The sequence below is a fragment of the Acipenser ruthenus genome, chromosome 43 (assembly GCF_902713425.1).
Source record: "Acipenser ruthenus chromosome 43, fAciRut3.2 maternal haplotype, whole genome shotgun sequence".
NCBI lineage: Eukaryota > Metazoa > Chordata > Actinopteri > Acipenseriformes > Acipenseridae > Acipenser > Acipenser ruthenus.
In genome coordinates this window covers 2,292,249-2,317,940 of record NC_081231.1, presented here as the reverse complement: position 1 = coordinate 2,317,940, position 25,692 = coordinate 2,292,249, and the positions used below count along the sequence as shown (strand labels likewise).

General features: G+C 43.7%; 2 protein-coding genes across 3 annotated transcripts in view; one reads left to right on the top strand and one right to left on the bottom strand.

Moving 5' to 3' along the window:
- LOC117398661 (mitogen-activated protein kinase kinase kinase kinase 2) overlaps nucleotides 1–13,794 on the top strand; it is a 36,913-nt gene extending 23,119 nt beyond the window's left edge. For both annotated transcript variants that reach the window (XM_059012049.1, XM_059012050.1), the window contains exons 22-32: nucleotides 471–550; nucleotides 894–954; nucleotides 1,680–1,803; nucleotides 2,910–2,968; nucleotides 4,692–4,795; nucleotides 5,895–6,060; nucleotides 8,669–8,737; nucleotides 9,209–9,295; nucleotides 10,580–10,650; nucleotides 11,356–11,411; nucleotides 11,975–13,794. In XM_059012049.1, the coding sequence (XP_058868032.1) occupies nucleotides 471–550; nucleotides 894–954; nucleotides 1,680–1,803; nucleotides 2,910–2,968; nucleotides 4,692–4,795; nucleotides 5,895–6,060; nucleotides 8,669–8,737; nucleotides 9,209–9,295; nucleotides 10,580–10,650; nucleotides 11,356–11,411; nucleotides 11,975–12,062 (965 nt within the window). In that variant the 3' untranslated portion in view covers nucleotides 12,063–13,794. The remainder of the gene's footprint in view (nucleotides 1–470; nucleotides 551–893; nucleotides 955–1,679; nucleotides 1,804–2,909; nucleotides 2,969–4,691; nucleotides 4,796–5,894; nucleotides 6,061–8,668; nucleotides 8,738–9,208; nucleotides 9,296–10,579; nucleotides 10,651–11,355; nucleotides 11,412–11,974) is intronic.
- Nucleotides 13,795–21,881: 8,087 nt separating this feature from the next.
- LOC117398589 (prokineticin receptor 1-like) overlaps nucleotides 21,882–25,692 on the bottom strand; it is a 9,641-nt gene continuing 5,830 nt past the window's right edge. Inside the window, exon 3 of the mRNA XM_059012186.1 lies at nucleotides 21,882–23,671. Coding sequence (XP_058868169.1) covers nucleotides 22,966–23,671 — 706 coding nt within the window. The 3' untranslated portion in view covers nucleotides 21,882–22,965. The remainder of the gene's footprint in view (nucleotides 23,672–25,692) is intronic.

Here is a 25,692-nt window from a genome sequence, read left to right as displayed (position 1 = left end):
TGAGGGTCTGGAACCAACTCCCCAGTAATGTTGTTGAAGTTGACACCCTGGGATCCTTCAAGAAGCTGCTTGATGAGATTCTGGGATCAATAAGCTACTAACAATCAAACGAGCAAGATGGGCCGAATGGCCTCCTCTCGTTTGTAAACGTTCTTATGTTCTTATGTTCTTAATCAAAACCAGCATCACTTGCATGCCACTCATTGTGAACAGCAAATGATCCAAGGGGAACTTAAGCCAAGCGAACACAAAGCCACTTTGTGCCTTGGACCTTTCAGGAGACCAGGTTTCAGGCCACTGCACGGCACACCAGCGGTGACTTGCTGGTTTGATACAGCGACCTCAGACTGGGTCTCCTGGAACCAGGTTTGAAGCCGCTGTTCCTGAAAAAGTGGCTTTGTGTTCCCTCAGCTTTATGGACACCAGTGTATAGTACAGTGCATATTGAATGTGTGACCCTTTCTCTATAGATCAGTATCTGATCCTGGGTGCAGAGGAGGGAATGTACACTCTGAACCTCAATGAGCTTCATGAAGACACCATGGAGAAGGTGGGAGACCTTCATGGATACTCTATACTGCCTGGTTTGAAAACCATTCGCTTTGACTTGATACAACTCTTTGATTATGCAACTGGAGATGGTTTGTTTTTCCCATTTGTGGTTACCTTTTACTGGAGGCAGTTCAAATCTGCGAATAACGGAATTCCTCGGAAATTCAATTTGCAGGCTCCCACGGAATTCACAGATTCGTCATATTCTGCAGCTACATCGTCATCATAATTATCATAAACAGCTAAAAAGTGACCTGCAATATATAACGAAGTTGTTTGGTTCTAGTTGTGTTCAATGAACAGAGGGCTAATACTCTCTCTCCTCTCCCTCTCTCTCCCAGCTCGTCCCTCAGAAATGCACCTGGCTGTATGTAATGAATAATGTCTTGATTTCTGTATCCGGTAAGTAAAGACTGGATGTATAGAGGGAAAAATATTTGACACACTTTAAATCTAGAGAGCCGCTTGTCCTATAGCACAAATTAATAAGAGTAGCAGAATCTGTGGGTGCACAAAGGCTCGCTGTCTCAGAGGACATGAGCAGAATAAATGAATACATTAATCAATCAGTGTTCTAGCTTGACTGAGGTTTCTGATTGGTCAGCAGCAGTGCTCTGGCTCGACTGCGATCTCTGATTGGTCAGGAGCAGTGCTCTAGCTCGACTGCGATCTCTGATTGGTCAGGAGCAGTGCTCTAGCTTGACTGCGGTCTCTGATTGGCCAGGAGCAGTGCTCTAGCTTGACTGCGATCTCTGATTGGTCAGGAGCAGTGCACTAGCTTGACTGCGGTCTCTGATTGGTCAGGAGCAGTGCGCTAGCTTGACTGCGGTCTCTGATTGGTCAGGAGCAGTGCGCTAGCTTGACTGCGGTCTCTGATTGGTCAGTAGCAGTGCTCTGGCTCGACTGCAATCTCTGATTGGTCAGGAGCAGTGCTCTAGCTTGACTGCGATCTCTGATTGGTCAGGAGCAGTGCACTAGCTTGACTGCGGTCTCTGATTGGTCACGAGCAGTGCGCTAGCTTGACTGCGGTCTCTGATTGGTCAGGAGCAGTGCTTTAGCTCGACTGCGGTCTCTGATTGGTCAGGAGCAGTGCTGTAGCTTGACTGCGGTCTCTTATTGTGTCACAGGGAAGTCCTCCCAACTCTACTCTCACAACCTGACAGCTCTGTTTGATCAGAAGAGACATCTACTGAAGAGGCAAAGCCAGCTGTCCCTCAGCACCAACCGGCTGACTGAACGAATCATCCCCAGGTACAGCCTCTTCTCGATCAGCCGCCCTCTGTCTGAGCGCCGGTGTGCAGCACACCCAGGAAACACGTTTATGGCATGTTGTGGCAGGATAGCGCTGTGGGCCCAAGATGGTATTAGCAGGAAGGAAACTCAGAGTGAAGAAGCTGCAGTTCAAACGCTAAAGTGCACATGTATTAAACAAACACAGGAACAAATAAACGGGCACCAGGGCCAAAATAGAGATTTTAACAGTAAACCTTTACGATAAGCATTTGCTGTCTCTCAGTTTCAAAACTATGGTTCACAACATAACACAGCACGACCATGCAGTAATTGTAGGGCACTATTGCCACGTGTGAAATCTTTAACAATAAAGCCGAAACGAAAATGCTTTTATTTACTTCGAAATCATTTCAAACTGGTTAATAGACTAGCAAGCACTGGCAAAATCAGCTCAGTTTTATACAGTGCAAAAAGTTTTAATGTTTTGTTTCTGGACTTTGCGATACCTGCACGATGCCTGCATTAATAGTCGTATCTACAATGTATCGACTAGAACAATCAACCATTTTCTTACAGACTTTCCACAAGTCTGACACAGACAATTTTGGCTGTTACTTAATTAAACCCTTGTAAAAAAAAAAAAAAAAAATAACACACAAATGTTTAACATAAAGAACAGTCCTTCTACAGTAGCAGCAGTTTACACTGCCTCTGGGTTTCTGATCGCATCATCAATTCCACATTTTTTAAATCCATTGATGGAAATGTCCGGTCTACTTTTAATGTTTTCAAGCAAATTGGCTTCATCACTGCCATTCTCATATCCGCTCCTTTAACTGGTTCTGTATACCAATCTGCCAGAGGGCGGGATCACTACGAGTACTGTATGCAAGCCTCTGATTGGTGGAAGTATTATTGGCGATCCAATCAAAATAGTCAATAAAGCCCAAATAAAGTATCCGCCCGTTATATGGTCTAGCCTAGGGTAAGACGTGCGCTGTAATTAAAAAAAAAAAAAAAAAAAACAAACCCTGAACCTTCTGACCCCCCCCCCAGGATACATGTGTTGTAAGGTTGACTTGCTGGATTTCGATTCTGTGACAGTGTGTGTGTTTGGTTTGCAGGAAGTACGCTGTCTCAACCAAAATCTCCGATACCAAGGGATGCCTGCGTTGCAGTGTGGGTAAGACGGCTCTGTGTTTAAATGGTCTTTTATTGCATTTCATAAATATACACCGGCAGGTCTTTTTATTATCAATTCAGTTAGGATGAGAGGGAGTGAGGGAGAACGAGAGAGAGAGAGGGAGGGGAGGGAGAGCGAGAGAGAGAGAGGGAGAGCGAGGGAGGGGAGGGGAGGGAGAGTGAGAGGGAGGGGAGGGGGAGCGAGACAGAGAGGGAGGGGAGGGAGGGAGAGGAGGGGAGGGAGAGCGAGAGAGAGAGGGAGGGGAGGGAGAGCGAGAGAGAGAGAGGGAGGGGAGGGAGAGTGAGACAGAGACAGAGAGAGAGGGAGGGGAGGGAGAGCAAGAGAGAGAGGGAGGGGAGGGAGAGCGAGAGAGAGAGAGGGAGGGGAGGGAGAGTGAGACAGAGACAGAGAGAGAGGGAGGGGAGGGAGAGCAAGAGAGAGAGGGAGGGGAGGGAGAGCGAGACAGAGAGAGAGGGAGGGGAAGGAGGGGAGAGAGAGCGAGAGAGGGAGGGGAGGGAGAGCAAGAGAGAGGGATGGGAGGGAGAGAGAGAGAGAAAGGGAGAGAGAGCAAGAGAGAGAGAGGGAGGGAGGGAGAGCGAGGGAGAGAGGGAGGGGAGGGAGAGAGGGAGGGGAGGGAGGGAGAAGCCTTAACCCCCCCTGCTGGCCATTCTGCCCCAGGCCTCTTCAAGCAGAGACTGGTGCTTTATCTTGAGATGTGCCTGTCCCTTTTCCATTTACCCTGTTCTGGTTCTATAAGGAAGATAGCTTCCTAACACAGTATAGCCCTGTTCTAACGCAGTGTCTGTGTGGTTTTTAATTGATTTCGAATATTTAACTTGGAAAAGCACCTTTGAGAGAAACCATCACATTTACAAAGGAGTCCAGGGGAGGAGGTAAGACTCATCCATACAGTTCATTACATACATGACTTCTCCAGCAATGCAGTAACTATTCACAGCACAGTAATACAACCCTGCAACAACAACAAGCGTGTTTTAATGAGAGATTTCAAGCTGTGGGCTTTTTAAATCGGAAACTCATTCTAAGCTAAGACCGCCCCGTGTCTGCCACTCTACAGCTATGGCCAAAGGTTTAACATCACCTAGAATTTTAGAATTGAGACATAATTAAAAAGAAAAACTAAACTAAACTATATAAAAATAATTTAGATATTTTATTTAACATCATGTAATCAAAGATCAAAATCATTTTTCAATTGTTCGGTTTTTCGTTAAGTATATGGAAAACTACAAAGCGGTGTGTAATTCAATATGTTAACGTCACATTATTCAGCAGGTTTCATTCGACTTTATGAAGCAAAATGTGTTCATTCTATTGGGTGATGCAAAGCTTTTGGCCAGAGCTGTAGTTTCTGAACACATCAAGGGCTGTGATGCTGGGAGTGGAGAGTGGAGCTGAGAGAAGTGGAGCTCTCCTGTGCAGACCTGGGGTCAATTCTAATTCTAATTACAATTACAGGATAATTGTTTGCTGAAATTAAATTTTTTTCAAACAAATGGGGTCACTAAAAGTGGTTGAAAATACGAGGACAATGTTCGCTCAGTGTGTGTAGATGAACTGTAATTGAATAATTCATAATTACAATTACAAACTCTGCAGGTGTGCCCAGGTTGAGCTACAGTTGCATTGGAATGGCAATGTATTACAAAGACACAGTTCCAGTTGTGATTGATCCCAGGTGGTGTTCTTGCCTGTGTTTCAGTGCGGAACCCCTACACAGACAGCACGTTCCTGTGTGGAGCCCTGCCCTCCAGCCTCGCCCTGCTGCTGTGGTACGAGCCCCTGCAGAAGTTCATGCTGCTCAAGGTATCACTGTGTCACTGGATTGCATTAGGATTATGTGGAATAGTGTCTAAAACACTGGGGACACACTACATGACTTACATGCTGCGCTCCAGATAAACAGCGTACTGGATGTGGTCAATAAAGCAAATCCGAATCATTCTGGTTTTTATAGTAAGAGTTTGCACAGTAGTTCAAAGTAACATTACAGTTCAGATTTTTTTTTATTTTAATATTTTGTGGTCCTGTGGTTAAAGAAAAGGGCTTGTAACCAGAAGGTCCCTGGTTCAAATCCCACCTCAGCCACTGACTCATTGTGTGACCCTGAGCAAGTCACTTAACCTCCTTGTGCTCCGTCTTTCGGGTGAGACGTAGTTGTAAGTGACTCTGCAGCTGATGCATAGTTCACACACCCTAGTCTCTGTAAGTCGCCTTGGATAAAGGCGTCTGCTAAATAAACAAATAATAATAATCTAGGTAAAGTACCTTGCTCAAGGGTACAGCAGCAGTGTCCCCCACCTGGGATTGAACCCACGACCCTCCGGTCAAGAGTCCAGAGCCCTAACCACTACTCCACACTGCAAAGTTCATGTAAGGCTGCAGTTCATGCACACCCCACAAGTTAGCATTAAAGTATGTACAGTATTTATTGAAAGTGACTTCAAGGTGATGTTGCATTTTACTTGCAAAATAAGAACGAGGTCGCAAAGTGATTTCTAAAAGCTGGTCACTGAGTATAGGGCTTTCAAAAGGTTGAGATGAAATGAGTCTTGTTGAAGCATTCAAAATATAATCAAGTGACGTGGTTACATTAATCAGACTTTAAAAATCATTTTGCGACCTCGTTCTTATTTTGCCCCTTTTGAAAATCATGCTGGTAGTGTCTAAATTGGAGAGTGAATTACTCTGTGACCTAACACTTTATCAGGAGCGCTGCCTACTTACATTACATGTTTAGGGCTAATGATGTGTTAGCAAGGGACACAGTGGCTTGCTCGTGCTAATAAGAGGCATGACAATGGATTTCAAAGCCTTGGTTAGCACGCTTGTAAAGGGGGCAGTGATGATGGTTCTAATGAGATGTGTATTTTGAAGCCGCTGTCTCCCCTGTCTGTCTGCTCAGCACTTCGTGGTCCCTCTCCCAGACCCCCTGCCTGTCTTTGAGCTGCTGGTGCAGGGGAGTGACGAGCTGCCACAGGTGTGTGTGGGCGTGCGAGAGCCCGTGCGAGCCAATCAGGAGCTGGAGTTCGACATCATCCATCTCAATGACACGGCCAGCCCCAAAACAGGTACTGAGTGCACTGACAGATAGATAGCACTGATACCCTATAAAAGCTGGTTCATAATTTAGACTCGGAGTCGAGGGTCTACGACCCTGTGTGACAGGTCAGAATTACGTCATCCACACTCTCGCGACGTGCATCTTTTTTTGGAAAGTCGTACAGCATTTTCTCATGCATCTGCTGCATGGTCGTCCATCATGGAGCAAGACTTCGAGGAGCTTTTAATAGAAGAAGTTGATGAGCATCCACATTTATACAACCGCTCACTTAAAGAATATGGCCAAATAATAGAAACAGCGTTGGTGTGTATTATTTAGAAAAAAAATAGAACAGGACTGGAGAGAATGTAAAACCTGAGGGAGAAAACCCGCGTGATAGATTTGTGAACCCTGAAGTAAAGAGTCGGAAGCCCGTGGACACACTTTGCTGGGAGTGGCCAGTCGCTCTGTGCAGTGTGACTGCAAGTCTTTCTGCAGGTGTCACTGGCATTGCATGTGTATTTTTGCATTGAAGCAATGGTCCCAATCTCTTTAACAGATCGTCAAACCTTTCACCTGTCATTCTAAAAATGTCTTACCTGCGTCTCTCTAATTAATGCATAAAATTTCGAGTTCTCTTGGTTGAGGGGATGGATGTACCAATAACGTCACTTTTTATTTTTTTTAAACCTCTTGTATAAGAGCTACAAACTCAGCACATCTCCTAAAATATCAATTGTTTCAATTACGCAAATGCAGTCTGTATTTAAAGTATGAGTGACAGCACAGCCTTTAGAGCTGTCTGCACCTGACATATCGCAAGTATGAACCAGCGCTTACTGCCGTAGCTCTCCCCCAATAACTAAAAAAACAGCTGCTTAAAATACTAAATGAAATGTGAAAAAGCAATTTCAGATTTAACTACATCTTTCAAGTGATTTTAGCTTGCAAAACAGTTCCATACATTTTCCACGGCCAGGCGCATCCATTCATTATATAGCATGTGTATTTTCATTTTAACACATGATATCTGGTACTACACTAGGTTAAAGAAATCTCTGTTTGCAAGCCATGTTTTCAGACTGTCTTGCACTTCCTGGAGAGTGAAATTGTACCCCACCCACTTAGTGGCTTCTTTTCTGTCAATAACCAATCAGCTCTTCCCTTAATGAATGACATGCTTTCAGCCAGTAACATGCTTTGACCTAGAAGAGGTAAAATAACGGAGGAAGTGAAGCAGTAACAGACTTCCTGGAAGGCAAGACAAGCAAACTGAGCTCTTTCTTTAACCTAGTGTAGAACCAGATGGCATGTTTTAAAATGAAAAGACACGTTGGCTATAACATGCAGTTCTTTCAGAACTGCACATTTGAGACCCACAGCTGTGGCCAAAAGAATTGAGACATAATTAAAAAAAAAAAAAAAACTATATGAACATAATTTAGATATTTTATTTAACATCATGTAATCAAATAAACTAGAAAACTAGCAGGCTTTATTCGACTTTATGAAGCAAAATTAGTTAATTCTACAGGGTAATGCAAAACTTTTGTCTGTAGCTGATATAGTGAATGAAAGTGCATGACAGGTGAGATTTATGAAATTATTTTGTAGCGGGAATCACTTCAAGAAGCAGTGGAGTAGGCACGATGCAGAGTTCTGATTCAGCCTGTCTGTCTGACTCTCAGAAAGTGTGATGCAGAGTTCTGACTCAGCCTCTCTGTGTTTGACTCTCAGACAGTGTGATGCAGAGTTCTGACTCAGCCTCTCTGTGTTTGACTCTCAGACAGTGTGATGCAGAGTTCTGACTCAGCCTCTCTGTTTGACTCTGACATTGTGATGCAGAGTTCTGACTCAGCCTCTCTGTGTTTGACTCTGAGACAGTGTGATGCAGAGTTCTGATTCAGCCTCTCTGTGTTTGACTCTCAGACAGTGTGATGCAGAGTTCTGACTCAGCCTCTCTGTGTTTGACTCTCAGACAGTGTGATGCAGAGTTCTGATTCAGCCTCTCTGTGTTTGACTCTCAGACAGTGTGATGCAGAGTTCTGACTCAGCCTCTCTGTGTTTGACTCTGAGACAGTGTGATGCAGAGTTCTGACTCAGCCTCTCTGTGTTTGACTCTCAGACAGTGTGATGCAGAGTTCTGACTCAGCCTCTCTGTGTTTGACTCTCAGACAGTGTGATGCAGAGTTCTGACTCAGCCTCTCTATGTTTGACTCTCAGACAGTGTGATGCAGAGTTCTGACTCAGCCTCTCTGTGTTTGACTCTCAGACAGTGTGATGCAGAGTTGTGACTCCGCTTCTCTGTGTTTGACTCTCAGACAGTGTGATGCAGAGTTCTGACTCCGCCTCTCTGTGTTTGACTCTCAGACAGTGTGATGCAGAGTTCTGACTCCGCCTCTCTGTTTGACTCTCAGACAGTGTGATGCAGAGTTCTGATTCAGACTCTCTGTTTGACTCTCAGACAGTGTGATGCAGAGTTCTGACTCTCAGACAGTGTGATGCAGAGTTGTGACTCTGCCTCTCTGTTTGACTCTCAGACAGTGTGATGCAGAGTGCTGACTCAGCCTCTCTGTTTGACTCTCAGACAGTATGATGCAGAGTTCTGATTCAGCCTCTCTGTGTTTGACTCTCAGACAGTTTGCCCTTGAATGCTGTCCAGGTGACCCAGCTGGACCGGGACACTGTGCTCATCGCTCTGCAGAGTAAGTATTTATACAGTTTGCATTAGAAATCATGTGTGAGCTTGTATTAGAGATCATGTAAATTCTGTGCATTGAAAATACATAGAGATCTTGGTGTTCGGTTTTTATTTTTGATCATGTGATGTCTCTTTAAAGTTATTGTAACTTGAATGAGACTCTGATTCTGTTTCATGGATAATGTAAAAAAAAAGGCAGCTACTTGTTTTGAATTCAAACTGAACGCAAAAAGCGAGTGAAGTTAAATTGATTTCCCCCTGGTTTTAAAATCTTAATGTCTAAGAAGTTACTACGTGGTGTTTAGGGTGTCTGTTAATACAGAAATCAATTCGCTTTGCAGTCCTCTCCCCCAGACTGCAGAAGATCACACCTGTTATATAATAAGAGCCTCCCTACACATGACATGTTAGCTCAGAGTAGAGGTGCATGTCTTTGTGATAGAATGTGACCGACATCTTTCTGTCTCTCCTTCAGAAACTGTGAAGGTCGTTAACTTGCAAGGAGAGCCGTCCAGATCACTGGCGCCAGAGCTGTCCTTTGACTTTGCCATCGAAACACTGGGTGAGGCGAACAGCTGATACATTATTATTATTATTATTATTATTATTATTATTATTATTATTATTATTATTATTATTATTATTAATAATAATTCATTTGGCAGACGTCTGTATCTAAGGCGACTTACAGATGTTACAGAGCACTACAGGGTTACAATGCAAGCTTAATATTTAAATACAGTAAATACTACTAGAATACAATATGAACTAGGATGCAACAAGTTATTATTAAAGCAAGTTACATCTACAGTGACATATTGGTAGTGCAGTAGTGCAAGGATAGTGCATCAGCTGAGGATCCAGTAACATTGTGCTCAGGTCAGGCAAGTCCAGTGCAGAGCAGGAGGGGCGGATCAGGAGATCTACAAGCGCAGTCTAAACGGGGTCCTGAGGAAGCAACAGAAGGCAGTGAGAGGTGGAGAAGTTCTCCTTATTCATTTATTTTTTAAAGGGCTTCTGGCAAATGAAATAATTCATAAATCCTCCTAGTGCTGCACTTCTGTTTCGTTTTGAAAGAGGCACATGTTATAGCTTGGGCCTGATTGCTCGCTTCAGTAATTTTTAACAAGGTGCTTCTGATAATCAGGACTGGATGCAGGGCGGGTACAATCCCTTACCCGCTGTGTCTGTGTCAGAGCTGGGGGTGCAGGGCGGGTACAATCCCTTACCCGCTGTGTCTGTGTTAGAGCTGGGGGTGCAGGGTGGGTACAGTCCCTTACCCGCTGTGTCTGTGTCAGAGCTGGGGGTGCAGGGCAGGTACAATCCCTTACCCACTGTGTCTGTGTCAGAGAGGGTCACAACTGAGCAGCTCATATACTGGAGATGATGTTAATTATAATGCTGGTGTCGAGGGGACTGTGTGACTCACCACACGCTCCTTGGAAAGCTATCATTTCAGGTAGCCCTGAATCAAATTTCAGTGCTGAAGTCATTTCCCAGCAAGGGACTGAGCAGCTTTCTCTGAGTCAGCCTGCAAAGGGTTTTTGTGCCAAAGCGTATTTATTATCCCCTCTGGGGATGAAATCGTACAGATGTCACACTTTACAGTTTTCCAGACACCTCGAGACGGCTTATCCAGTTGTCATGAAACTTGGTATTAACATTTTTTGAGAATAGCAGATTCTGGGGAAGAGGTGTCTGTCTGTCAGTCAGGACATCCGTCCATCTGGATGTCACACTGTGTGTTGGTTCATTCCCTGTTGTTCTAACGATGATGTCATCATGTTCAGTTTGCAACAATGATGTCATTGTGTTCAGTTTGTAACGATGATGTCATTGCACTCAGTTTGTCTGCAGGACAGCGTGCTGGCGTTCTGGAGGCACGGCCTCAAGGGGAGGAGCCTGCATACTAATGAGGTAAGACCCGCCTATTCCAGGTCTCAAAGACGGGACAGCATGTCATAGAGACACACAGTACAGAGAGAATAGTGTACAGTACGATAACAGAGCAGCTACACCGTACAATAAGTATAATCAAACACTATGAATAGAACCGACGGATTTCAGGTGGCTGTATCACATCGATATCAGATCATAACAGCTGGACTGCTGTGAATTTCAAAGATATTGTTTGCATTATGATTCTGGTGATGCAATAAGCATTTCTTTTTTAAATTTTATTCTTGCAGACTTCTTGGGTTTTAAAAACAGAAATTAAATAAAATGGCATTCAAGAATTAAAGAAATGTTTTTATTAAATACATGAGAATCCTTGTCTCAAGCAATGGAACACGATGCGACTGGAATTTCATCCTTTAAACAGCAGAGGGGAGCATAGCTAATAAAAACAGATAAATGGACAGGTTTACTTTACATTAAAACATATGTACTATTAAAGGAGTGCTAGCTATTTTTTAAAAGCCATTTCCATACCTCTTATTAACCCGGCACTGATGCCCCTTTTCTTGTGCTGAAGATGGTTGTTGCTCTGTATGTACTCAGGCTGGGGCTGGTGACAGTACAGACTGAAGTGGGAAAACCTCTGAAACACTATGATGGGCTCCACCTTTTCAAATTCACTGATCTCATACAAGTCATAAACTAGGTTCCTTTATTCCATAGATCACTCAAGAGATCATTGATGAGTCAAGGGTGTTTCGAGTGCTGGGGACCAACAGGTGAGTGAGGAAAGAGGAGAAGGAGGGAGTGGAGAAGGGGGGAAAGGAGAGAGCGGGAGGATGAAAAGGGGGAGAAGGAACGAGAAAAGGGAACGGAGGGGGAGAGGAGAGGAAATGAAAGAGAGACAGGGTAAGTGGAGGGATGGTAGAGTAGAAAGGCTGAGAGGAAGGGAGTGGGGAAGGGAAAGTAGAGGGAAGGAGATTGGAGAGGAAATAAAAGGAGAGGAGGCAAAAAAGCGAGAGGAGGGGGTGAGAGAGGAGAGGAAGAGAGTGGAGAGGAAATGAAAGAGGGGGAGAGGATGAGAGATTAGGAGGAGGAAGGGGTGAGAGAGCAGCTGCAGGTTGTGAACAGCTATTGCCATGCTTCATCTGCATCATGAAGCCAGAGTATAAAACTCATCTCATCTGGTTCCAGTATCACACAGGGTCTGCGGAGTGAAAGATAAGAGTCCAGTTTGAAGCGAGGAACACGGTGGATGAGTTTTACACACAGGTGCAGATTGAAAAGTGGTCTCTTTTGGTTCTGCTGAATATATATTGTAGTTGAATGTTTTGTCTTTTAGGGATATAATCCTGGAGAGCACCCCAACAGACAACCCCTCAGCCCTGAGTAACCTCTACATACTGACTGGACACGAGAGCAGCTACTGAGAGCACACCCTCCACACAGGACAGGAGGGGCAGCCTGACTCGCAGGACAGCACCCCGCCCTGTGAGCGGGGCAGCCTGACTCACCAGCTCTGACCGTCCACAAGAGGGGCCTCGGTGTGTCTCAGAACTCTTAAGAACTTCCAATCATCATTCAAAAACCAAGCGATCGCAATAAAAGGATCTGTGTTCTGCAACCAAGCATGATGTATAGAGTAAAGGGCTACTTAACAATGCCATCTACAGTAATACTGAAAACAGTCCATTAGTAAAGGATCCTTATGCAGGTAAATACATGACTTTGTAGTGCCTGTCATGCCTGTCAAACAGCGAGTTAACTAAATATGTGCACTATTCAATAGTGAAATATGGAGGGGCTGTATTTCATTGCATACTTGTGTAATATCCCATTGCGTGTGTCTGTATGTATGATTCTCTCTTGCTGCTTCTGCTTACATCATTATTTGCTTACAAACTATCCCAGCAACTGCTTCTGAAAAGACTCCTAAGCTGAATTTCTGAAGCGAGGTGGTTTTAGGAATGACCACTAGGGACCTGCCCCTGTAATTTCAGCCCCGAGTAAAATGGAAAATCTCTTTACAAAGTTAGAAGGGGTCAGAAATTACAGCCGGACACCACCTAGTGGACAGTATGCAAACCTCCTCATTCAGGAGTCTTTTCAGAAGACAATTTTTGCTGGAATCGTTAGTGAACCTGTTAAATTATGATCCGAGCAGAATACAGTCAGGGCAGCGCAGGGGTCCCCGAGGGTTTTCCTCCGGTAAAGGCACGGCCGTGTGGTGTGCAGGGGGAGTCTCACACAGTCAGGGCAGCGCAGGGGTCCCCGAGGCTTTTCCTCTGGTAAAGGCACGGCCGCGTGGTGTGCAGGGGGAGTCTCACACAGTCAGGGGAGCGCAGGGGTCCCCTAAAGTCTCCACTGGTAAAGGCACAGCCGTGTGGTGTGCAAGGGGAGTCACACAGTCAGGGGAGTGCAGGGGTCCCCGAGGGTCTCCCCTGGTAAAGGCACGGCCGTGTGGTGTGTAGGGGGAGTCACACAGTCAGGGGAGTGCAGGGGTCCACTAAAGTCTCCCCTGGTAAAGGCTTGGCCGTGTGGTGTGCAGGGGGAGTCACACAGTCAGGGGAGTGCAGGGGTCCCCTAAAGTCTCCCCTGGTAAAGGCACGGCCGTGTGGTGTGCAGGGGGAGTCACACAGTCAGGGGAGCGCAGGGGTCCCCTAAAGTCTCCCCTGGTAAAGGCACGGTCTTGTGGTGCGCAGGGTGTCATACAGTCAGGGGAGCACAGGTTCCTGGCTGTGTGACAGCACCAGTCTTCACTGGGGATTCCAGAGGGAGCAGTGGCTCGGGCCCTACTGGCCAGACACCCAGTCTTGTGCTCCAGGGGGCATTAGCTCAGCTCCACTGTGGCGCTGCTGGGTGTAAAGGGGCGATTGGCTTGGGGATCGGAAGACGCCGCTGACCTTCAGCTCCTGGGCTGTTGTGGGGAGTTATCTGATCAAGCTGAGCTAAACTGGAGTGTCATAGCACTGTAGAGACTGGAATAAACTACCCTGGATTATATTTAAAATGTTAAAAGGATTATAATTATTAATTTATAGTACAAATGTAGTATTTTGTGCTTCACATGTTTTGTATCTGTTAATGACTGCTGTACTCCAAACCAGATTGACTGAGACAATCTGTCAAGTTTAGTAGGAATAAAATCAATGTGAAAAGTCATGATTCAGGTTGTGTCAGACAAGCAATCATTTTTACTATAAACTCCCTGTGGCAAAGTGGTAATTAGTGCACAGGCGTAGAGCAGGTGCAGTAATCCAATGCAGACAGACAACAAAGTACGGGTGAAGTGGTTTATTTTTATTATAAGCCAATGGTAAATAATAGAGGGCTGGCAATACACAGCAACGTGTACTGCTCAGTAATAATAAAGGGTTGCAGTCCTGCAAATAATAAAGACAGTACTAAACGCAATTACACACACACACACGGCCTCAAGTCCAGTTACGTGACACAGTGGTGCAGTGATGTCCGGGTTTGATGCTGGCCCTAAGCTACAGCTCCAGAACGTGCTAGTCTTAAACAAACAAACAGGTTTTAGACAGACTGAGCAAACAAACAAAACACTCACGGTTATTATTATTATTATTATTATTTATTTCTTAGCAGACGCCCTTATCCAGGGCGACTTACAATCGTAAGCAAAAACATTTCAAGCGTTACAATACAAGTAATACAATAAGAGCAAGAAATACAATAACTTTTGTTCAAGCAAAGTACAAGTGTGACATACCACAATTCAATAATACAGCAGGTAATAGTGATAGTTACATCAGGATATGATTAAATAGTGATAGTTACATCAGGATGTGATTAAATACAAAGTACTACAGGTTAAAAACTCACGGTTCTCTGTTATACTGGTCCTTCTGGGTTCAGCGTAACTAAACAAAGGAACAGATCACCTCGCTACGTCCCCTTATATACCGTCAACCATGACCCCTTGGTTAACGAGTGCGACCGCTCCTCCAATCCGCGGCTGCCACATCGTTTCCCTTCCGGGTCAATGATTTAGTGTATTATTATTATTATTATTATTATTATTATTATTAATTTCTTAGCAGACATCCTTATCCAGGGCGATTTACAAGATATCACATTATTTTTACATACAATTACCCATTTATACAGTTGGGTTTTTACTGAAGCAATCTAGGTAAAGTACCTTGCTCAAGGTTACAGCAGCAGTGTCCCCCACCTGGGATTGAACCCACGACCTTCCGGTCAAGAGTCCAGAGCCCTAACCACTACTCCACACTGTACCGTAGCTCCGCCCCCTTTCTAGATGGCTGACTTCCGCAGAACCCTGGGAATGAATTGTCGGGCCGTCCAGTCCGGGGTACTCTGTTCTCCTTACACAGCGCCCTCACAGGTCGGGAGGGAGATCTAACACCAAGAATCATTCTTTCTCTGTCACACTCCCTTGAAAGAGTGCCAACCAAGACTACAATCCATTCCCATACCTCATATGAACACCAGCAACATTAGCACCGCACCCCCTTAAAAAATACCATTAAAAATCAGAGACACGTTTATCATGATGGGTGCCACTTTCCTATAGGCTCCTGTGAGCTCTGTGAAGTGATAGTGATAAGACCGAGTGGAATTCTTTTGTTCTCTCTGTGTGCTTTCATCTCTGTGCTGCAGCTGGGTCTCTGTGTTAATACTGTGGTGTGGGTGGAGGGTTGCCAGTCTATTTGAGGTGCGTTTTCTGTTTGATGTTGAAAAGCACTTCATATCAAACCCCTTACTCAGGACGCACTTGTCGAGGAATTAATGGCAGCCATTAATACAACATGAGCTAAATATGCAACAAGAAAGAGCTTGAAATATACAGACAGGAGGAAAACATCGAAGCAGGCAGGAGAAACTGCTGACTGGTTTTAGATTTTGCTATTCCACACATTTAAAAGTGTGTAAAAAAAGAAAGGGGTCCCATTGTAAACTCCACTCAGCTTCCCCCAGCGCCCCCTCTCTCTACTATTCTGTATCAAAACATTTCAGTCAGGAAAAACTGCAATAGAAAGAACAATATGTATTAAAGCTTAGACACCAAATACTACGTTCTACATATTACATCTTCTGCCTCGCTCTTGGAGGTACCCCTCCCTGCCCATCGTTTAGTTTGCTGACAGTAGAGAGACTGTAGGGAAGCCATGGGCAGTGGGGCAGGATAGCTGCCCTCCCCCGTTAGACAAAGCTGAAAAACAGGTGGAGGTTGGGGAGGAGAAGGCAGACTCTGGGGCACCTCGGGGATGGAGGGATGGAGGTAAGATGTAAAGCCCTTTCTAGCTGATCATTGGACGTGTTGTTTATCGAATGACTAACGAGATCCGAGCCATTTGACTGACGAGTTTCTACAACCCCACTCTTCTTAATTTATTAATTTACCAATTCAAGCGAAACTGGGTTTGTGACAGAGAACGCAGAAAACTGGATTTCTAAAAGAAAACAAAAGTGCATTCAAAGACACAGTATTCATCACATGGGTTTATAACACTTCTTACAAACCAGCATACCGGCACTGAATATTCAGCGTGTTGCTCACAGTACCAAGTAACACTTTTATTGTAATTCATGAGATTGTTAAATACACACTGATGTGCAAAAGTCTTAGACATGTTGCATTTTTCTACTCTGATGCATTATGAACATCAACAATTTACTCAAAGCCTCCACTCATGTTTTCTACTATTATAACAACGTTTGCATAAAGAAGGAAAAACATTGAGTGAAATATTCACATCACTTGATTTTCAAGGTGTGGTATCCGAAGCATAATCAACAAGTACAGAGAAACATCATCTGTAATTGACAAACCCAGGACTGGAAGACCCAACAAGCTGTCTAACAAGGATGAGCAATACTTGAAGATAATATCCTTAAGGAATAGAAAGAAGACAAGCATTGAAGTGTCGTTGTCCATCCATCGAGTCCAAAGCACCTTTGACCATTGTTCCACAGTCCAATTTCTGTGTTCTTGTACATATTTACAGGAGGCAGTGTGGTCCAGTGGTTAAAGTCCAGGGCTTGTCACCAGAAGGTCACCGGTTCAAATCCCACCTCTGTCACTTATTGACTCACTATGTGACCCTGAGCAAGTCACTTCACCTTCTTGTGCTCCGTCCTGCGGATGAGATGTTAAATCAATGTCCTATTGTAAATGACTCTGCATATATTGCACAGTTCACAGCTTAAATCTGTAAAGCGCTTTGTGATGGTGGTCCACTATGAAAGGCGCTATATAAAAATAAAGATATTATTTGAGCCTTTTAGTCTTGTTCCCCTTTCTTAACAGAGGTATTCTTACTGCAACACATCCTTCAAGTCCTGATTTCAAGAGTCACCTTCGTACTGTTCATTTGATGGACAGAGACACCTGTGCAATTATTAACCTGTGCAAGGAATTAAGGGAGGGATTAATGCCAGACTGCTAGAAGTCACATTTTACCAGTACGCATTAAGACCCAACCGACGCTGGGCTTCTATGAGTTTGGTTCGTTCCAGCAAATATATATATATATATATATATATATATATATATATATATATATATATATATATATATATATATATATTTTTTTTTTCAACATCCAGCTCCTCTTCACCAAAAATAATAAGCAGACCTATAGTTTGAGATAGTGTAGGCCTATTATATTTTAATACATATATATTTCTAATGTGTCCTTTTTTGTGTGAGTTGAGTTGATAATCTGATTATTTAAATTGAGACACTTTTCTTTTACCTCGATATATTCACCTTTTTTTTAAGGCAAGGTAGTTTTCCGTTATGTTTCCAGCAAATAAACATAATCATTGGGCCAGTATTTTCTTTTGTTTTACAGATCAGTCATGACTGCCAGCTAAAGCTAAAGAACGCTTAAGCATTCCTGTGAGAGGAGCTTTTGTGAGTTTGCAAAGCAAGCGCTGTCTCCTCCAGCCCTGCAGATATCACACAGTACACTAGTGTCCTAATGTTTTAATGTTTCAGACACAGTTGCATTTTTTACATTTCTAATTCCATTAAAACCAGTCACTGCCTAATTATTTTAATATCAGGACGTATTAATGCTACACGTTTCTATTTTAGTAATTTTTTTATTGTGACTTACACCTACCCTCCACTCCCATGTCTACCCCACTTAGCCCTTGCAGAGCAGGCACATCCCAGGGCGACAGGATCCGTTCTTCAGTGGTGGTCCGTGGAGAGTTTTTTATATTTTATTTTTCTCGGAGGTCATGGTACCGCTTCGATACCTTGCATCGTTTTCTGATGGTGGTGGATTGGTGGTGCATTTATTTGGTGTGTAATTTGGTCCCACACTGTTTCTACGAGGAGGCAGTGTGGACGAGGCTGAGACCCCCATTTGATAAAACATAAAAATTGTTATTAAGAAAGGTGGAGATGGGGAGGTGGTGGGTTACGATGAAATCAAAACGCAACTGAGAGATAAGTGAAGAGGGTATTTATAGTGCTAACAATTTAATTAGCCAATGTGTAAATTGAATGATTCAATTTGGTGATGCGGAGATAGGTGTCTGACCCTCCTCCCGAACTTTAATTATAAATTTCATATATCAGCTATTTACATATACAACAAAAGCAGAAATAACATCTACCGTGACTGGATACAGAAAGTAAACAAAACATCTCAACAGCCTAAAACTTAAACACTTCAAAGAATCAGAACAAAACCCAGCTGAACCTGCAGAACAGCGAATCCTTAATATTTACAATTCAGTGAACATCAGCATCATAATAAACCTTGCAACAGCTGTGTTGCTGTCTATTGCACTTGATTCGTTGTTGATTCCTTGATATGTTGCATTTATTTTTTACTGTTGTTGCGTTTCCACGGGAGGCGTCTAGTTTAATTTATGCATGAAACAGGTGGAAAATCCAACAGAAAAAGTGATCCGAATGTTGGTGTTTCTAAATGTCAGTTTGATGAATCACTCGCTATTTTAAAACATGTTAACTCTAAATCCTCGGTAAACACTTCTAAAAAAAAATTCTAAACACTGTCCCTAAAAACACAAAACAAAAAAATGGGTCACCAAGTGGTACACCTCTTAAGAGGGTATTTGGATACATTTACAACAGACTCAGTGTATTCACAGGGCTCAGTACAGCACCTCCACTCCCCTTCACACACAGCTGTGCTACTTCAATTAGGTCATTAACCTTTTTAAATGGTTTTCATCTCTTAAACAGTTGCAGGTTTCAAGTTAGCTGTAACATTTTAAATCTGCATCTTTTCCAGAGCTGAGAACAATTTAAAAAAAGGTCTAATTAAGCAGATGATCAGTTCAATGAAGGGTCTAGTTCAGTAATTGAGAGAGCAGTTGGAATGAAAACCAGCAGACACAGGGGGTCCCCCCAGGACAGGGTTGGGAGGCCCTGGACTAGCAAAAAAAAAAGGCAGAAGCAACGGAGTGTGATTATTACACAGCGACACATTCAGAGGAATGAAAAGGCAATGTGATCTTCCATGAGTTAAACTTTTAAGAGCCTTGCATTTCCAAGCACAACTCCATCAGCGATTTGCACCGTGATTTCAAACCCCATTACAGCTCAGCAGTTGATTTCAATTCCCCAGCAGTGGGCTGCATCAGCACTCAGCATCTCTGGCAGCCAGCGCTGTATATCAGAGCTCAGTCCTGGCACACCGGCAATGGAGCCATTCTCCTCTACCGCTTCTTCACAGTGCTGACCCAGGCTTTAACATTGACTTCTTGCATAAGTGCATATGGAAAAAATGCTGATCCAGTTGTCATGAAACTTATGAACACTATTTAGAATAAGTTATTAGGAGTAGTAGATTCTGGAGATATATGGGGGTGCCCCTCTCTGTCCGTATGTATGTCACACGTTTGCTTATATCTGGAAAAGCACTTATTAAATTGTGGTAAAACTTGGTACTAACATTCATCAGCGAAATCTATTGAGAGTATCAGATTGCGGGACATATGGGGGTGTCTGTATTTGTGTTAAACAGATCTTAAGGACACAACAAGGTGGTCAGCAGTGTGGAGGGCAGCAGTGCGGAGGGCAGCAGTGTGGAGTAGTGGTTAGGGCTCTGGACTCTTGACCGGAGGGTTGTGGGTTCAAATCCCGGTGGGCACACTGCTGCTGTACCCTTGAGCAAGGTACTTTACCTAGATTGCTCCGGTAATTGTATGTAAAAATAATGTGATTTCTTGTAAGTCGCCCTGGATAAGGGCGTCAGCTAAGAAATAATAATAATACTGTGAATCGGTCAGTTTAATCAGACCTAAAAATGATTAAAATTACATTTTTAATCAATAAAAGAAAAAGGAAAAAATAACATTGCTTACTTTAAAATGATTCACAGCTTGAATTAAGAACCCATCCATGAATGGAGTTTACATACAGGGGGCAGCAGTGTGGAGTAGTGGTTAGGGCTCTGGACTCCTAACCAGAGGGTTGTGGGTTCAATCCCTAGTAAGGGACACTGCTGTTGTACCCTTGAGCAAGGTACTTTAAAAACCCCACTGTTTAAATGGGTAATAGTATGTGAAATAATGTATAATGTGATATCTTGTAACAATTGTAAGTCTCCATGGATAAGGGCGTCTGCTAAGAAATAAACAATAATAAATACAATCAGATGCTGACAATGACACACTTCACTTTTATACATCACCCAAACAACAGTGTTCTTACAGATCTGTTTTTATTTTGCAGGTTGTACAATGACTGTCGCAAGTCTGTGGGTTTTAATGTCCATTTGCGGGTCTGTGCAGCGAAATGCGGGTCACTTGGGTGGTCGCTTTCATCTGATCCTATTTAGAAGATATCACCAAAAAAATAGGTTTACAAGTCGACAGTGATGACGGGCGAACCCAAATTGAACATGTTGTGTAATAATGCTTTTTTCAATATGCTGTCCCTGTACTGTATATAGACAAACACACCGTAATGAACAGAGAAGCATGCAGGGAGACCAATACATAGATTATGAGTGGGGTACAGGCCTCAGATAAGAGACAGTAGATCAAAGGCCAGTAATTATCAAACAACAGTGGCATCCAGGCAACAGTGTGAATGAATTGATCAGAGTGGAGAGAAGACCCTCAGAAGAAAGTACCTACCGAACAAAGCTGGTAATCGTTTCGATCAGGAGAGCGTTCTCACATCCCCCTGCTGCTGTCTCATTGATCTCCTGCCACTCAAACCCACCCCTTGTCCCTTCTTGAATGCCTCCGTCACCTCAGCCTGCTTTCATCAGGTGCTGTGTGTCTGTGATTGCGCTAGCAGTGCTGCTCTCTAGACCTTTCTATCTCTCCGCTTGCTTGATTATTGAGCAGCTCCTGTGACCATCGGATGACCCATAGTTGCAGTGCATGTCGAAGCTACCGTCATGACCAAGGTCCCCAAGCATAGAGGAAAAAAACAGGGAGGATTTTAACCTGCTAGTGCTGGAGCGGCCACAGAGCTAGATTATCATCGGATCACATTGTTTTTACATGTTCTGAACCTCCTGTATGGAAAGCTAAGCCTGGCATTATCATTTTTTACAATCTCAGCAAGAATTATACTTCAGCTTAATATTATGAGTGTCCTTAGCGGTAATCAGGGCAAAATAACATGAATAACCGCTCTGAAAAACAGGAGAAGACTATGTTAGGGGCAGCAGTGTGGAGTAGTGGTTAGGGCTCTGGACTCTTGACCGGAGGGTCGTGGGTTCAATCGCAGGTGGGGGACACTGATGCTGTACCCTTGAACAAGGTACTTTACCTAGATTGCTCCAGTAAAAACCCAACTGTATAATGGGTAATTGTATCTAAAAATAATATAACAAGTTGCCCTGGATAAGGGCGTCTGCTAAGAAATAAATAATAATAATAATGTTGGACCTTCAGGGTCATTCATTACATTTTAAAATCCACCCAAAACGTTTCAAAACGAGAGGAGGCTCTTTGGTCGATCAGTTTCAAAGGATCCAAGTGATTCAGCATCAACAGCATGGCTAGGTAGTCAATTCCATACCCGCAACACTCACTGTGTGAAGACGTGTCTCCTCCTGTCTGTCTCCACTTTATTTCCAGCTGTGGTCCTGGTTTCTGTGCTGCGTTTACAGTATCTTCATAGCTCTTTCCTTTAAGACCTGGGATTAGCCTGACTGGTCTTCATTGGTAGTGTCAGTAAAACATAAGAAATGGATTTTAAAGTCTTGATTAGTAAGTGAAACTGGACACAAACAAGAATCATAATAAAACAATAATCATTTTTAATAATGATTTTAATAGGCTGAATATTTACAAGGCTTTTCACTTGTCAATAACACAGAGTTAATGCACTTGCAATGTTATGTACAGTTTTATCATTGTAGGCTTATTCTGTACCTGCTGGCAGAGCTGATTAGATTTCTTACTTGGAAACACTACAAGAAACTTAATAAGCTCAATGAAAGGATTTCTGGTCGAAATGTTTTTCTCAGTGTCTTCAACACACTTTAACATTTAGACACTGAGTAAGACTAGTCGAAATGTTTGTCGTTGAACTTATGAAGTTTCTTTCAGTATTTATAAATTCATCACAGTGTTTTGGAGTGTTTCATAGTCATGGGTGACATTTCTATCTGACTGTGACCCACAAGGACACTGAGAAAAAAAAATGATGTTGGGATCTTAACATTTAAAAAAATTTTTATTTAGTGTGCCCAATTATTTTACCCCTGATTTTCTCCCCAATTTGAAATGTCCAATCATTTCTCCTCTCACTGCAACAATTCCCCACACAGCTCAGGAGAACTGAAGGTTCAGCGGCAACCGAGCCAGCTTCCTCTTCTACACCCAGGAACTCCAGAGCAGATATCAGCGAGCTACCGACCTCTGGAGGACAAAGGCCAGCACTGCAGGTGTCCACTCTGAGCTCACTGGACGCCTGACCAGCAGGGTCCGCTGTAGAGCGATGAGGAGAAACAGTCCCTACCAGTTTTGTCAGTTGGTAGTCTACATGAGACAGCAAACATGGCAAAATAAAACATTCTGGAATGTTCTGAAATCCATTTTGATTGGGCAACATATCATCGATGGTGCCTGTGCCTCGAAAAGGTAGTTTCTACCAAGTAAAACCAACCGTTTATTTGGTAGTCCCACAATTTGAATATTTTGGGTCACTAATTCCTTCCTGGACTGACCCATCAGTGCTGGAGGTCAAATAGGTTCAGATGGTTCATTGGACTTCATAGCTTCTGTCAATCATGGTGACAATGGTTGTTGTCAAGTATTTTAGGTCATCTGTTTTTGGCATTGATGGTAGTCATGCTTGGAAAACTTGAGATCTGATGGTCCCGTGCTGGCTTGCTAGTGGGGAGTCTGTACAGCGACTGACTCTGAACAAGGCGGGAGAGAGGAGTGACATTCCAGGGTTATCCTATCGGTCTCTTGGGAGGACTTCCACCTCTGCAGGAGGATCTTCTTGACGTACTTCCCGGTGTTGTTCTTCACCAGGATGAAGAAGATGGTATTGATCAGGCTGTTGCTCATCGCGATGCACTCCACCACGTAGAACACGGACACCGAGTGAGTGACCTTGAGCAGGACACTGGGGAAAAAATCCCGCACCAGAGAGTAGCCGTAGTAAGGAACCCAGCAGAGAACGTAGGTGACCAGAACCCCAACCAACACCAGCACGGTCTTCCTCCTGGCCCTCAGGCGGCCCCTGAGCTGCTCTGTCTGGACCCCCGGGAGGTCCTTGAACCACAGCTCCCGGCAGATCCGGATGTAACAGCAGGACATGGCCCCGACGGGCAGCAGGAACTCCACAGCAAACAGGAAGAGGAAGTAAGACTTGTAGAGCAGGGCTTTGTCCGCTGTCCAGATCTGGACGCAGTAGATCTTGTGGTTGGTCACTCCCGGGGCCTCCTGGAAGCTGCCGAACATGGTCTGGGTGGTGAAGTACGCAGAGGGCAGGGCGACGAGGAGAGAGAAGAGCCAGACGCCGGCCAGCACACAGCAGGCAGTCTGCAATGTCATCCGGGGCTTGAGCGGGTACACGATGACCAGGTACCTGTGGAGAGCAAACAGAATCAGGTAACCCCAGAGCGAGGCACCAGAGTGGACTCTCTACAAGAACCTCCGACAAAAGGGTTTGCTTGGAGAAGCTTGGAGTCTACATGACAGGAAGACAGAGCATACCAGTGTAGAGAAATGGGATGATCATGTACAGACGTGCTCAAATTTGTTGGTACCCTTACAGCTCATTGAAATAATGCTTCATTCCTCCTGAAAAGTGATGAAATTAAAAGCTATTTTATCATGTATACTTGCATGCCTTTGGTATGTCATAGAATAAAGCAAAGAAGCTGTGAAAAGAGATGAATTATTGCTTATTCTACAAAGATATTCTAAAATGGCCTGGAAACATTTGTTGGTACCCCTTAGAAAAGATAATAAATAATTGGATTATAGTGATATTTCAAACTAATTAGTTTCTTTAATTAGTATCACACATGTCTCCAATCTTGTAATCAGTCATTCAGCCTATTTAAATGGAGAAAAGTAGTCACTGTGCTGTTTGGTATCATTGTGTGCACCACACTGAACATGGACCAGAGAAAGCAAAGGAAAGAGTTGTCTGAGGAGATCAGAAAGAAAATAATAGACAAGCATGGTAAAGGTAAAGGCTACAAGACCATCTCCAAGCAGCTTGATGTTCCTGTGACAACAGTTGCAAATATTATTAAGAAGTTTAAGGTCCATGGAACTGTAGCCAGCCTCCCTGGGCGCGGCCGCAAGAGGAAAATCGACCCCAGATTGAACAGAAGGATAGTGCGAATGGTAGAAAAAGAACCAAGGATAACTGCCAAAGAGATACAAGCTGAACTCCAAGGTGAAGGTACGTCAGTTTCTGATCGCACCATCCGTCGCTTTTTGAGTGAAAGTGGGCTCCATGGAAGAAGACCCAGGAGGACTCCACTTTTGAAAGAAAAACATTAAAAAGCCAGACTGGAATTTGCTAAAATGCATATTGACAAGCCACAATCCTTCTGGGAGAATGTCCTTTGGACAGGTGAGTCAAAACTGGAGCTTTTTGGCAAGTCACATCAGCTCTATGTTCACAGACGAAAAAATGAAGCTTTCAAAGAAAAGAACACCATAGCTACAGCGAAACATGGAGGAGGCTCGGTTATGTTTTGGGGCTGCTTTGCTGCGCCTGGCACAGGGTGCCTTGAATCTGTGCAGGGCACAATGAAATCTCAAGACTATCAAGGCATTCTGGAGCGAAACGTACTGCCCAGTGTCAGAAAGCTCTGTCTCAGTCGCAGGTCATGGGTCCTCCAACAGGATAATGACCCAAAACACACAGCTAAAAGCACCCAAGAATGGATAAGAACAAAACATTGGACTATTCTGAAGTGGCCTTCTATGAGTCCTGATCTGAATCCTATCGAACATCTATGGAAAGAGCTGAAACTTGCAGTCTGGAGAAGGCACCCATCAAACCTGAGACAGCTGGAGCAGTTTGCTCAGGAAGAGTGGGCCAAACTACCTGTTAACAGGTGCAGAAGTCTCATTGAGAGCTACAGAAAACGTTTGATTGCAGTGATTGCCTCTAAAGGTTGTGCAACAAAATATTAGGTTAGCGGTCCCATCATTTCTGTCCATGCCATTTTCATTTGTTTTATTATTTACAATATTATGTTGAATAAAAAATCAAAAGCAAAGTCTGATTTCTATTAAATATGGAATAAACAATGGTGGATGCCAATTACTTTTGTCAGTTTCAAGTTATTTCAGAGAAAATTGTGCATTCTTCGTTTTTTGTGGAGGGGTACCAACAAATTTGAGCACGTCTGTATACCGAGTGCAGCTGCCGTGAGAGAGTTGTATAGCTCTGAGTAGAATTAGGAATACGTGGGGGTTTTAATTATGCGCTCAGTGAACTACGTATAGAAATGTCAAGTGGAAATGACTGAGCATACAAAAGATAAAGACATGGTTTACGACAAACCCGGGTAAACTATGGTAAATGCTTTTATAAAGGGCGTGTTTGTGTTTTGAAATGCACTTGAGAGCTCTAGTGAGGAG